The following is a 14,120-nucleotide window of genomic DNA, read 5'->3' on the forward strand; positions in this document are numbered from 1 at the left end:
AAACCGAATAGCAACAAGAACAACTAATTAGTATTAAATAAGGATAAGATAACTAAAATACTCATTTCCTACAATCCATCTCTTTTGGTTTGGCAGCTCCTTTCACAACAATCCATTCAATAAAATTTTTCTTAGATCATATTTGTTCTCTCTCTCTCATCACCGATTCTCTTCCTCTCTCTATCTTTACCATATTTCACCCGCTGTTGCTGCCATAAAATCACATTACGATATTATCTTGCTTTATCCCGTCTAAAGGTACCATTTTGTCTCTAAATATCTTGCTACTTGTTGCAATCCATAGACACTAAATTGATTCAAAAATATAATTCTTTATACCTCACTTGTGCTATTAGAACTTGAGGCCCATCTAAGATTGACACCTAATCTGTACAGAGTACTCTTCTTCTTGTGTTAATTGACCGGTGCTTCGCATAGCTGCAACAATCGCAGACAATTGCAACATCAATTTAAAAAAACACTTTTTAAAAAGTCATTTACAAAAGAGATAGTAGTATCAGCATTAAGCTTGTACAATCAAAATCACTTGTAATTAAAACGCGAATAATGAAAATTTGATCTAAAGAATAAAAATACCCGCTAAGTTACTTTACCTTCACAATAGATCCAAACGCGAATCCCGTATCTCCTCATTCATTTTGTCTATTGCAGCAATTATTGAAAGAAAAGCCGACAAAACTAGTGAAATGAATGACTCATAAAAGGTAAGCACGCAAGGAAAATCAATTAAAAAAGAAATTAAAGAGAAAGAACACGAATCAATATGAGAAGCTTCCAGGTAACTTCATTGCTGATAGGATTAAAGAAGTTACAGAATAATAGCATGAAGAAAGTTCAGAAATGGAGGGAAGCTCTCACTGAAGCAGCAAATTTAGCTGGGTGGGTCTCCAGCTCCTGTAGGTAAACAAACTAACGATGTACTTATTAATTGTAAATTGAGAAATCTCTATTCAGATGATGAATTATAGCATGCGATAATTGTTTAACTTTTAGTTCAAGTTTGTTTAATGCTGATTTGGTTATACCGTATGCAGGAAATATAATTTGCTCCTTATGTATTTTTCCTTCGAACTATTGTAGGGATGAGTCTGAGCTCATTCAAAAGATTGTGAAAGACGTTTTGCAGAAGCTGATTGATCACAACCCACCGAATGATATTAAAAGTTTTGTAGGTATTGACGGAAATCTTAAAGCTATAGATTCGTCGCTAAGAGAAGTCCTTGAAGTCCAAACAAGAATGATTGGGATTTGGGGCATGGGTGGGATAGGAAAGACCACTCTAGCAAAACTTGTATTCGAGAAATACTCTTATCAGTATGAAGGGTCCTGCTTCTTGGAAAATGTTAGAGAAAGATCAGAAAAATATGGACATGCGCTACATGAATTACGCAATGAACTTTACTCAGAGTTGTTGCAGGAAAATAATTGCAAAGACAGCACAAGAATATCCACCAATGCTAAGGAAAGGCTCCGCAGTCAAAGAAATTTCATAGTTCTTGATGACGTGAGTTGTTCAAAGCAATTAAAATACCTTGTTGGGGAGCATCAATGTTATGGTCCAGGTAGTAAGATCATTGTCACAGCTACAGACAAGAGTGTATTTGCTCAATGGGAAGATGAAGAAATATATGAGATGAAGGTGTTAAATTCTAAAGACTCCCTTACATTGTTTAGCTTGAATGCATTCAATCAAGACCATCCGAAAATGGGATATGAAAAGCTATCATGGGAAGCAGTTAAATATTGTGAAGGTTTACCATTAGCTTTAAAAGTATTGGGTTCTTTTCTTCGTTCCAAGAGTGAAACTGAATGGGATAGTGCATTGCAAAACATCAAGAAGATTCCTGATGCACCAATTCAAAATGTATTAAGGTTGACTTATGATGCATTAAATTATGAGGAGAGAGAAATTTTTCTAGACATTGCATGTTTTTTTAAGGGATTCCTTAAAGAACACGTAGTTAGTCTGTTAGAAAGTTGTGGCTTCGATGCAGCTAATGGCATGAGGTCCCTTCATGAAAAGTCTCTAATAGCTATATCTGATAATTCTCTGAGGATGCATGACTTGATCCATGAAATGGCTTTGGAAATTGTTCGCAAAGAATCTATCAAAAATCCTGAATATCGTAGCCGTTTGTGGGACTATAATGATATTAGGGATGTTTTGGGAAACAACAAGGTAAGGGATATACAATTGTTTTCAGGAAGACTATTTAGTGGAATACGTATATACCTTGTTGAATTCTTGGACACTATTTTGATTTGACTTATTTTGTCTCTTTTGTTTATCAGGGAACCGATGCAATTGAAAGCATAATGTTAGATATGTCTCATATAGATGATCTACAGTTGAGTGTTGACACATTCAAAAAGATGTCTAGATTAAGATTGCTCAAATTGTATGACTCGTCAGAGAAGCATGGTAAATTAAGTAATCTGCAGCTTCCTATAGGGTTGAAGCCATTAAGGTACTTTGAATGGCATGCGTACCCTTTGCCGACTCTGCCATCAAACTTTTGTCCCGAGAAGCTTGTTACCCTCCGTATTCAGAACAGTCAACTTAAAAGACTATGGGATGGAAAGCAGGTTTGTACATATACATAGTATATGCTTTTTTATCTTTTTGCTTGAAAATGGTTGTGATTTCCTCCCTTCTCTAATGATTTGCCTTTGTGATGTCTCCATTTGATTTGTCGCAGAATCTTGTGGATTTAGAGGAAGTAGATCTAACTGGGTGCCAAAAGTTGGTAGAACTCCCAGATCTCTCTAAAGCAAAAAATCTTAAAAGTGTACATCTGTCCAACTGTAGAAGTTTGGCCCATGTCCATCCATCTATTTTATCACTTGGCAAGCTTGAGCTTTTGGATCTATTGAATTGCATTAAGCTTGAAATGCTTGGAAACAAGAAGCATTCAAGATCTCTTAAGCACCTGTGCGTTTGTGGCTGCTCAAATTTGATAGAATTTGCTCTATCTTCAGAAGAAATAGAATACTTGGATTTAAGCCACACTGGCATCAAAGTATTGCACCCATCCATTGGGCGTTTCACCAAAGTGAAAGAGATATCTCTTCGTGGGATAAAGACTTAAGAATCTTCCAGACGGGTTGTCTCGCTTGAAATCTCTCATTTCAAGCGAGAAACTTTCGCTCTTTAAATGTGGAAGGGTGGTTTCCAAGCAGAAATTACATGATATATTTGATGGCTTGCAATCATTGCAAAACCTGTCTCTGGTGAACTGTGATAGTCTATTTGAACTCCCTGGAAATGTCGGCCGCTTATCATCGTTACAAAAGTTACAGTTGGATGGAAGCCATGTGGAGACTTTGCCTGGGAGCATCAAGCATCTTCCAAATCTGAAAACACTCTCATTAATAGGTTGTAAGATGCTTCAATATTGGCCAGAGCTTCCTCCATCCATTCGACATTTGAAGGCCCTAAACTGCACATTGCTGCAAAAAGTAGCATTTGGTTTATTTAGTTATGAGCTACAAGAAGAAAAACGCGTAAGTATTTCGTTGCAGAATTGTGTGAATTTGGATGTGGAGAACTGTATTTATTCATTCCTTCAACATGTAAGAAAACAGGCATATGAATGTGAATTTAGGAGGAGAGGAGTAGGAAGAGAAAACATTGTAGTTTGGAGAAGTGACTTCTTTAAAATTTGTTACCCGGACTCCAGAGTACCAGAGTGGTTCACATATCGGGCAGTGGGGTCTTCTATTACTTTTGAAGTTGCTCCTCCTTCCAGTTACTATTTTGGTTCGCTTCTCTGCATTGTTCTCTCTTCGCACAGTTTGGATTTCGAGCTTGATATTAAATGCAGATGCTACTTGGAAGATGGAAAAATGCACAAGTATTCGCTTGGCATATTATTTTTAAGTCACGTTCCAGTGGAAGGGCATTCAGATCATGTTTATATGACGTATAACTTCAACGGAATCTTCGATGTGATCAAGCTGGACCAATTGAATAATAAGATTGCCTCCTCCGGACATAAACCAAAACTCACCTTTGAATTCTTTGTTAGCAGTGGCATGGCTCGGGGAAAAAAAGATTTAAATTTGTTGATCAAAGAGTGTGGTGTCTATCCGTTAAATGACTCCAATAATTGCGTGGAATAGATAATCTTTTGGTGTTGGGGGATATATAACAATAGGTGAGACCACTGAATTGTGGGGTGTTGGAGTTGGAAGTTCCAATTTGCAATGACTGTACTCTCCCGCAAAGATAAAGGAGTTCGGCTAAATGTGTAAAGACACCCTTCTTTCTTTCAATTTTATATTTGGTCTATTGAATGGCCTATTTGACAAGATGACTCTGTGTTAAATTTAACAGTAAATAAATTTCAAAAAATTATATGATTGAAGATTTTAAAGTTTTAATACAATGTGTTATTGAAATATATCATAAAAAACTTATATTGAAATTTTATTTTATTTATTGTTTATAAAATGCATTCTTGAGGTAATAATTAACAACATATTTCAATTATTCAAGTTTAAAAAAAAAATCAGTTATTGTAATAATTTGATTTGACATGAACTATTATAAGCCAAGGAGAGGTTACCTTGCATGAGGCCTCTAAATATTTATGTATGATCTTTGTTTTGTTTTGTTTTTTTGTTTTTTTTGTTTTTGCCTCCCCCAATTATGCTTTGCACGTAGAGAGCTCTTAAGGACGTGTTTTCAAATTTTGTTTTGTTTTGGTAGATATACAGGTCCAGGTCTGGTAGCTCTCCCCCTCCTCCAACACTCACATTTCTCTCTTTTTTATTTTTATTTTTGTTATTATCTTTTAATGTTTCTAAACTCTAATAATTATTGTTGGAAGTCAAAGAAAAGCTTTTATTAAGTCTTATCTTCCTCCTATTTTTGTTACTGATATAGTGAATATTGTTGTTTGATTTTTTTTCCTCTTTTTTTTTTTTTAAATATCGTTAAATGAAAGTACAATAGCAAGGTTTCTGTCACAAATGAGATTGTGCACATTGCACAATGAATCAATTGGGGTGACTGTAGCGGCTGAGGAGGAGCACCAAGATTAAGTATTCAAGAGGATGGTTTGTAGCTTTTCTCTGCCTGGCACAGCTGCACACATGGGTAAATGATGGAAAGAGAAGTCAACGAAGAATGGTGTCTAAATCAGGATGGAAATTCTATTCTCTGAATTGCACAAGGTACCATTTTCTAGGTGTTTTAATTCAACCGTAGTTACATTTTGATCCAATTTATACTTTTATTTTATTTTACTTACCAAAATATCCTTTTTCAATAAAAAATTATGAGAGTAATTATACTGAAAATGATTCTCTAGTCTATGTTACTCAAATAATTATATCTTAAGGTAACTAATTTAAAATAAAAGTTATATACTTTGTTGGCTTTTAATTTTAAAATATTGGTGTCTATCTTTTGCTTTTTCCTTTTTTCTCAACAGTAAATTGCAAGATCTTGGTACTTTCTTTATGATTTATCTTTATTAAATGATTTCAACAAAATATGTATTCATCATATATATTATGTTTTTCAAACTAATATGTAACATCGGCAGAGATCCATTTTACTTCATTGTCATTTGTGCAAAATTTTACATTGTTCATCATCATATATTTTATTTTTTCAAAAAGTAACGTTTATTATCACTAGACATTAATTTTAGTTCATTTCTCACTATACAAATTTACAGTTATCGAGTTACCTCAAAAAGGACTATACAATTCTACCGTGCAAAAACTAGTCAACTCATGCATAAACTCTTATTTTGCCGAATGAAATAAATAATTTATTTAATCATTCTTAACGTAATTAATATATTTCACACATTAGATTTGATTTTGAAGTCAATTCAATTTTTGCACAATTATTACACGAGATTTAATTTATAAATAAATAAACTCAAGTCAGGTCAATTTATTTTCAAAATTTAGTCAGTACAACACTACCATAAAGAGTCTACAGGCTGCTCTGCTGCTCTCTTCTCTGGGTTCTCTTCTCAAAAGGTTGAAGCAGGAAGCTCTTAGCCTCATCCAGATGTCCTCCTGTTCTTGCGTTTTTCACTTGCCTAGACCCACAAGCCACAACCACACCCAAGAATTGGCAGCACCACTAGTGCGGCCCGGAGTTATTGCTGGAGAATACAACTGATGGTGTCTCTGGTACTCCCCCTAGATTGTGTGGTCACCTTAGGGAAGACAACCGATCACAGCACCACCCAAAACTGCAGCATTGCTGGCTCTTCATTGGTTCGTTCTTTCATCTCCATTTTCTCTGACTATGCCACTTTTTTATTCTTTTATTTTTTGTTCCTAGGAAATAATTGATCAGTTTATGAACTTTATGTGAAAAACTGCATGCCTTTTCATTCGTATTGTCAACTTAATCTTGTTCTATATTTGTGTATATTGATTAATTTGATTTGTCCATGTATATATCATTTTTGTATTCATCATTTCTGGTTTGGCATCTTATTCGGTGCTGTATCTATTTGTGGCTGTATCTATTTGCAGGCCCTTAGAATGGCATCAAGGTGTAGCTGCGACGGAAAAGGAGTTTTTCTTTGAATCTTTGTGTGATTAGAAGTTAAAACATATAATTTCTTTTTGAAATAATAAGTTCAATTGTTTTTCTTATTCTTATGATCTAATTATCCTTCGTTCTGCAATTATGACATTTTAGATTGAAAATATTTTGTTTGGTGATTCTTGCAGCTTCATATTTAAATATTGCCATATCAAAATGTGGGTGTTAGGAAATACTACGTTTAAATATTCTCTAATGGCAAGCTTCTAAGATTGATTGGAATTTGGTTTGTGGAATGCACCTCCAAATTAGAGAATACAAGCAACAAATTTTGTACAAAATACTACGTTAAATTAAAGACTTCCTTCTCATCTTTGATTTTATCTCAATAATATTTTTTTGAATAAAATAAAGATCTAACTTTGAGAAAATAAATAAACAAAAAATTCATTTTTTGAACAAATATCTTAGTACTTTCTACTTTCTCTCATTCAATGATTAAGAATGCCTTTGAAATTGGAAACAAACCATCGGTGTAGTCAAAGACTACGATTACACCTACCCACGTCTTCATCGAGCCAAACCATCTCAATTGAGTATAGCAATGAAGAATTTCCGTAACTTGGTAGTATCCATAATCATATCACTCGTATATGTAGACACAAATTGTCGATTGCATGATTGATTTCTGCGATTTTGTGAATACCAGCCATTGGAATAAGTAGAGAAATTTTAGATTTTGGATGTATGTAAAGAAAAGATTTGATGTACTTTGAATTGTGGTGCTGCACATATCTCATAACTTATACTTTTATAGTTGACTCATAGCTAAAATTTTTTAAATTTGGTTTACTTTAATTTAAATTTGAATTAAATTTATGTATGTAGCTGCAATTTTTGAAAAAAATCTACAAAAATTTTTAAAAAATAGTGCTAAAAAGAATCAACAATAATAATTTAAAATTTAAAAAATAACAACCTAAATATAACAATCCAAACAAATAATTTAAAATTTGAAAATAACAACCTAAACAAATAATAATTTATAATTTATAAATATAAATCTAAAAATTTCTAGTGACGACACCTAAGCAAATAAACTTCCAGACTCAACATATTTAGTGACGACACCTAAGCAAATAAACTCCCAGACTCAACGTATGAGCGCCACGTCAGCATATGAGCTCCCCATTTGTATACTATAAAGATTTGTATACTATAAAGATAAAGATAAAGATTTTTGGATAATATATATATTAATTATAATCACAAATTATGCTATTTTAAATTAAATGACTTATATAATGATGATTTCATTTATTACTATAAATGCTAAATTGAATAAGTCATAATTACTTTTGATTTGGAATTAAATGAGAATAAAATAAGATATTATCTTTTGTCCTTGTGATAATTATCTTTTGGACTTTAGATACAAGTTTTAAGGTTGAATGAGTGCCACGATCAAATATAAATAGTGCTTTTAGTGTTTCGGTCTTCAATATACCAAAGCCGCCTTTGTCACTCTTTTAAGAGTCACAATTCAGTCATCTAGGAATACAAAAGGTTTTGGTTAAGAAAGATCCAAAGAATCACAAGATTCTAACTCTTCCAATCATGATTCATGTTTATGAATTTAAGTAAGCTTTCGCGTTCAAGTATTTTTTTGTTAATGATTTAACATGATTCAAGTATTTTTTTTGTTAATGATTTAACATGAATAATCTTTGGGTTAAGGAATTATGAGAAAATTTCAACAAGTGATATTAGAGCCGTTTATGTAGCACATGTTAATAAAATTATAAGAGTACATAAAGAGGACATAAATAGTACACAAATAGTACATGAAGAGTACATAAAGAATACACAAAGTATATATAAAAAAAGGTAAATTCTACCCAACCTCCTCTAAAGTAACATGTAAGTTACCCTTCATGATGTGTCAAATTTTAATTGGTTATCATCTTAACCATAGTTAGATTATTTTGTAATTTATTATTTGAGATGGGTAATGATATAATTTTTTAAAATATCAAAACCACACTTCCGTTAATTGAAGCACATTTCCACTCTCCCATTCTTTTTTCATTGCCTAGGTTCCGTCCTTGTAATCATCGCCGCCGTGAAATTCTCGTGGTTCGTAACTTTGTCATCCTTCCCAATATAGCCAGTGCTGACCTTATCACTATCTCCTATCCTCTCATTCGATCCTCTTTTTATGAAATACATGCCTAAAATAAATAAAACATACAAAAATAATTCTCTATTTCTCACGAGTACTTCTATTTATATGTTTTATTTATTTTAGACATATATTTTATATTTATCTGTTAAATATTTATATAATTTATTTTTGTATTTAAAAATTTTAATATTAAATATTTTTTATTTAAAATATTATTTTTACGTTATTTTTTAAACTGTTATATTGATCTCTTTTTTAAGATAATACAAAAAATAATTTTTCATAAAATAATTTGTTTAATCATTAATTAAATAATAAAGTACTAATAAATTAAAAATTAAAAGAATAAAATATTAAGAATAAAATATTATTAAAAAATACAGTAAAAAAGTTGGATTTATCATTTTAAATTTTTGTTATTATATTTAACAATTTCTTCAATTTTTTAAAATAATTTATATATGATAAAGCATATCTTTACTTGTTTGGAGTACAAATTTTACTATTATATTTATATGTTCATGATTTTAATTATATTTTAAGTACTCTAAATAGATTAATATATATTTTTTAATAAAAAAAATTAATAACCAAACTAATCATTAATTATGTTAATTATGTTAGTAAGAAGTAATTCACTTCAAAAAAAGGATCGAGTGAGAAGACTGCGGAGATAGCGATGGCATCGGTGCTGGCTATATAATTAAGGAAGGACGGGAATTTAACAACATAATTAAGGAATGATGCATTGAAAAAAAAGAGAGATTGCGCAAGAGTGCGGTAATGACGACGACGACGCTTCTTGTCACGACGACGGCGATACTTGGAAAGACCGAAGCTACGCGATGAAGAAAGAATTGAGGAGTGGAAAGGTGCTTTAATTAAGGGGGTGAGATTTTGATATTTTAAGAAATTATACCATTAACCATATCAAATAATAAATTACAAAAATAACCCAACTATGGTTAAGACCAATTAAAATTTAACACATCATGAAAGATAACTTACATTTATTTTAGAGAGAGTTGGGTAGCATTCATCTTTTCTGTTTGTTCTACATTGCTAGTGTGGTCTTGACATTCAAATGTTTCAAGATCCATTGGTTCCCCTTGCTTTTCTTTGTATGGTTCATCAGCAGTCATATCATGGACGTTATGATTAACTTCTTGTAGTTTTTCTTCCAAATGTTTGGCCTCTTCCATCTTATCTGGCTGATCATAATAATTTTCATTTGAAATGTCTTGGAACACATTGTTTTTAACTGAATCAATACATAGAGGCAATGCAGCATCAGGTTCAGTTGGTGTTTCTTCAATTCCTTTGTCTTTGATCTGCACAACGTAATTTTAAAATAGCGGTAAAATAATTATGACTATGTTTGTAATTATGGCATGTTTTGAGTAAGATGGATTGAAGTCAACAAAGCTTTTTCAATACTTCTCTAAGAACTCCGGATTATAAAACACTTCCAGCCTCTACCAATAATATTATAAGAAGGTAAACAACTATGACAATATACAACTATTTTTTCTAATTTTATTGACTGATAATATAATTATTTTATACTGTCAGAGTGTCAGTATATAAAAGTTAATGTCAGACATAGAAAATTTTTTACTTACTATGTTCTCCTCATCACTTTTTCCACCACTAGTCTTGTTTTCATTGGGAGCGGATTCCATCTTCTCTTCTGAAAATGTCAATTATAATGACTAATAAATAATATAATTGCAAAAATTTTACATTATCCGTACTTTTAACTAATTGCAAAACTGACCAAATTGTAGTAAATAACCATTCACCTTAATACAGTTTATGTACAATGATTTGACAATTTGTGTGAAAACGGAACTAATTTATTACTGTAAAAGCATAATTGTATGAGATTTGTGAGGTGAATTTTATTGCAATTTGGTTACTTACCGATTTTCCGATCAAAAGATGATTGTTCATTCATTTCATTTCTCTTTTTCGCTTTGATTTCTGGTTTTCGATGTCATTGCTCTGCTTCTCATCAAATCTTTCTTTCTTCTTGTCTTGAGGTGGAGTCTGGACATGGCTGTGATCTTGAGATCCATGTGGTGGATGAAAGTGTAAATGCTGCACTGATGATTCCTTCTCCATGTCTTTTTTCTTCTTATCTGATTTCAGTAAAAATCTCTCCAATTCTAATTCATTTATGATGTGGACACCACACTCTTTAATAATAATGGAGTCATCAATTTCCCGTGTCAGTTGCAACACTGAACTTAAGATGAAAACTTGGCCCATATTGTCCGAGAATTTTGTCAGTGAAGAATGGATCATACCATATATATACATGATATGAGTTCAATTCACTTATAGTTATGTCCTCCCACGAAGAATTCTTGCCTCCTGCAAAGTTGTATTCGCATTGGATTTTGGCACCGTGCTTCTCCCTTCCATGACGCGGTGAAAGAACAACTGAATAGATAAAGCCAAGAAAATTGGAAGGAGATTTAGGGAGTTCAATTGTTATGGAGGAGGATTTCTCCGTTTTATATGCAAATTGCTTCGGGATTGTGTCTCCTGGCAAACAGACCTCCACACTATTGTAATTGTAGCTATGGACATCAATTGTATAGCTTCTTACCGTGACATTGCTAGATACAGCACTCACCATTGTTGAATGGATGCTTTCCATGATCGAATGCAATGTGTGTCCAGCCAACAATTTCAAGCTATTATTGAAGGAGATGCATTTCGTCTTTCCCACCATCTTTGTTGCCAGAGTGTTTAGAGATGATACAGACTCCAATGAGATGCAGTTATCAGCAGAGAACTCCTTGATAGAGGATGGAAGCTCTGGCAGTGTCTCAAGAAACTTGCAATTATTTAGGGACAAAATTTCCAGCTCTTGAAGACACTTGATGGTTGCAGGCAACCAGGTCACATTGCTTCCATCTAGCCTTAATTTGCGCAATTTCGATAAAGAATCAATGTTGTCAGGGAATTCAAACAAGTGACTACAATCCTTCAAATGTAGTATTTGTAGAGATGATAAGCCGTTAAATAGGCCTTGCAGCTGATGCTTGTCAATTTCTAGTCCACTGTATAAATGCTTCAACTTCTTAAGCAATTTTAAGGCTGATAGCTCCTTTGGAATATGCTTAACTCTTGAACCTTCTAGAATGAGGCATTCAACCTTTAGTAATTTCCCAATTGATTTGTCCAGCTTTTCAACCTTTGTGTTGCTCAAATCCAATTTTTCAATTAAATCTGACGATACACAAATTCTGAGATTTGAGCAGCCTTTGACACTTACGTGCTGCAGAGAATTCAAATGCCTTTCGGCCTTAACACACTGCAAATTTGTACACCTATCCAAGATCAAAGAAACAAGTGTGTTGGAGGAAAAAACAAATGAATGAAGAATAGGCAAAGTCTCACAACCGGAGAGACTCACCCATCTGAGTCTTTTAGCCTCAGACAAATCTGGAAGCTCTTCTAACTCTTTGCATTCTCTTAAGTCGATCCCTTCTAAATTATTAAGTTCCTGTTCCAATTGCACAAAGTACTGAGTCATCAGAATGGAAAATCTTCAAATATGAATTTAACAAAAAGAAACCTGATCATGACTCATGAGTATGTATGTTTATATCTTTACCTGCTTTTCCTCCCAGAGTTTCTTGACATGGCTGTGCGGCATGCGAATCTCAACAAGTAACTTAGCATAAAAACTTGGTTCAGAGCTAAAGGAATTCCCCCGGCATACTTAACAACCTTATTCACTAGAATCTCATAAGGCTTTGCAGGGATGCTTTCCTCGAATGCTTTCAGGCTAGGAAGCTCTATAGATTTTGAGTCGTCCCATTGTTTGACCTCAAATATCCAATCAACTCTGTTTTCAAGCAAATGCTTATGTGTTGTTGTTATAATAAGTTTACTTTCTCGACTGTGGCTCTTGTACCCTTGGCAAACTGCTTCTAACAATGGTTGATCAGAATCCTTCACATTGTCGAGGATAATAAGAACTTCCTTATTGCTAAGGCTGCTCATACTGTTGACAAATCCTGCTGCATCAGTGGTAATTCGTTCCCTCAATAGCTCCAAGAGAAGCCTTTGAGGCGTATATTCTTTTGCATTTTCCGCATAGCAAACATGGTCATAATGAGGAAAGGATTTTGGGCTTTTTTGGGTGAGCTTGTAAGAAAAGATCTTTTTTCGAGTTATCTTCTTTTAAAAGATCTTATAGAGAAGTAAAAGTAATTGTAAAAAAAATTATGAAATTAGTAAGTCCGATTTTTTTGCACAAAAAAAAATTTCTTTCAAACTTGAAATTGATGGGTCCAATTTTTTTGCAAAAAAAAAATTTATGAAATTGGTGGATTCAGGGACGGACTTAGGGGGGCGAGTGGAGGCCTCGCCCCCAACTTTTTAAAAAAAATTAATAGTAATAAGTTATTAAGTATGATTTAATTTTTTAAAAATGTATTTAGTATTTAGTCTAGTATAAATAAAAGTTTAGTCCAACCTAAATATTAATGATTTCTAATATCTAAAAAATACGTAATAATATTAAAAAAATCTGAAAAAGATATTATTACTAATATTTTTTAATTAAACAAAAACAAAGTGGATTCTTTTTCTTCTTGTGATCGTCCTTCTTGATTCATTTGGTATTAATTCTCGCTGTTTCAACTGCTATAACTCAAAGATATTTTTTAGCTATGAATATTGTGAAAAATAAATCAGAAACAAGATGAAAGATAAATTTTTTGTTAATTGTCTTTTAATTATATTAAAAAGAAAATTGCTAAAAATTTTGACACAGATTCTATTATCAATAAATTTTATTATACGAAGAATCGACCACTTCGTTAGTAAAAAGTACATATATTTTTTATACTTTAAAATATATTCTCTATCAATATATTTTTATAATACATCTTACATTATATAATTTTTACATAATTTTTAATATCATATATGTTATTGACCCCATAATAATATTTTTGGATCCGTTCCTGGGTGGATCCGATTTTTTAACAAAAAACTATTTGTCCAGCACAAATCGAACCATTTAATTTGTGTTCTTCTCTCTCAAAAAAAAATCAGACTGTCCAATTTTTTTAAGTGTACAATGTGTACAATAGGCTAAATCTTTAGTCCAATATGAACATCATCCATACTATTTAGAATAACCATTCGGGTTTTGGAGTTCACCAAGGATTGAACTGTTGACTTTTCAAATCTAAAACTCTAATACCATATTATGAAACCGGCAAGGAAAAGGTAATGCTAATGATTATATCTCTAATACTGAATAAACATTCATTGTACACATTGTACAAAATTTCTATTGGCTCCCTATACTTTCTCTATCAAAAAAATTAGCCTAAAATTTTGTATAAATTAATGGTTTTTAATCTA

At 32.4% G+C, this 14,120-nt stretch overlaps 1 protein-coding gene and 1 pseudogene across 1 annotated transcript; one reads left to right on the forward strand and one right to left on the reverse strand.

Moving 5' to 3' along the window:
- The first annotated feature begins 231 nt into the window (after positions 1-231).
- On the forward strand, positions 232-6,728 carry LOC107465374 (disease resistance-like protein DSC1; annotated as a pseudogene).
- A 4,216-nt stretch (positions 6,729-10,944) lies between these two features.
- LOC107465375 (disease resistance protein Roq1-like) lies at positions 10,945-12,746 on the reverse strand. The gene is made up of 3 exons (XM_016084353.1): positions 12,355-12,746; positions 12,154-12,286; positions 10,945-12,051 (listed from the first exon to the last, which is right to left on the reverse strand). Exons 1-3 carry the CDS (start codon positions 12,744-12,746, stop codon positions 10,945-10,947), a joined length of 1,632 nt encoding a protein of 543 aa, XP_015939839.1.
- Positions 12,747-14,120: the final 1,374 nt, after the last annotated feature.

Source organism: Arachis duranensis, chromosome 9 (genome assembly GCF_000817695.3).
Source record: "Arachis duranensis cultivar V14167 chromosome 9, aradu.V14167.gnm2.J7QH, whole genome shotgun sequence".
In the NCBI taxonomy this organism is placed as follows: domain Eukaryota; kingdom Viridiplantae; phylum Streptophyta; class Magnoliopsida; order Fabales; family Fabaceae; genus Arachis; species Arachis duranensis.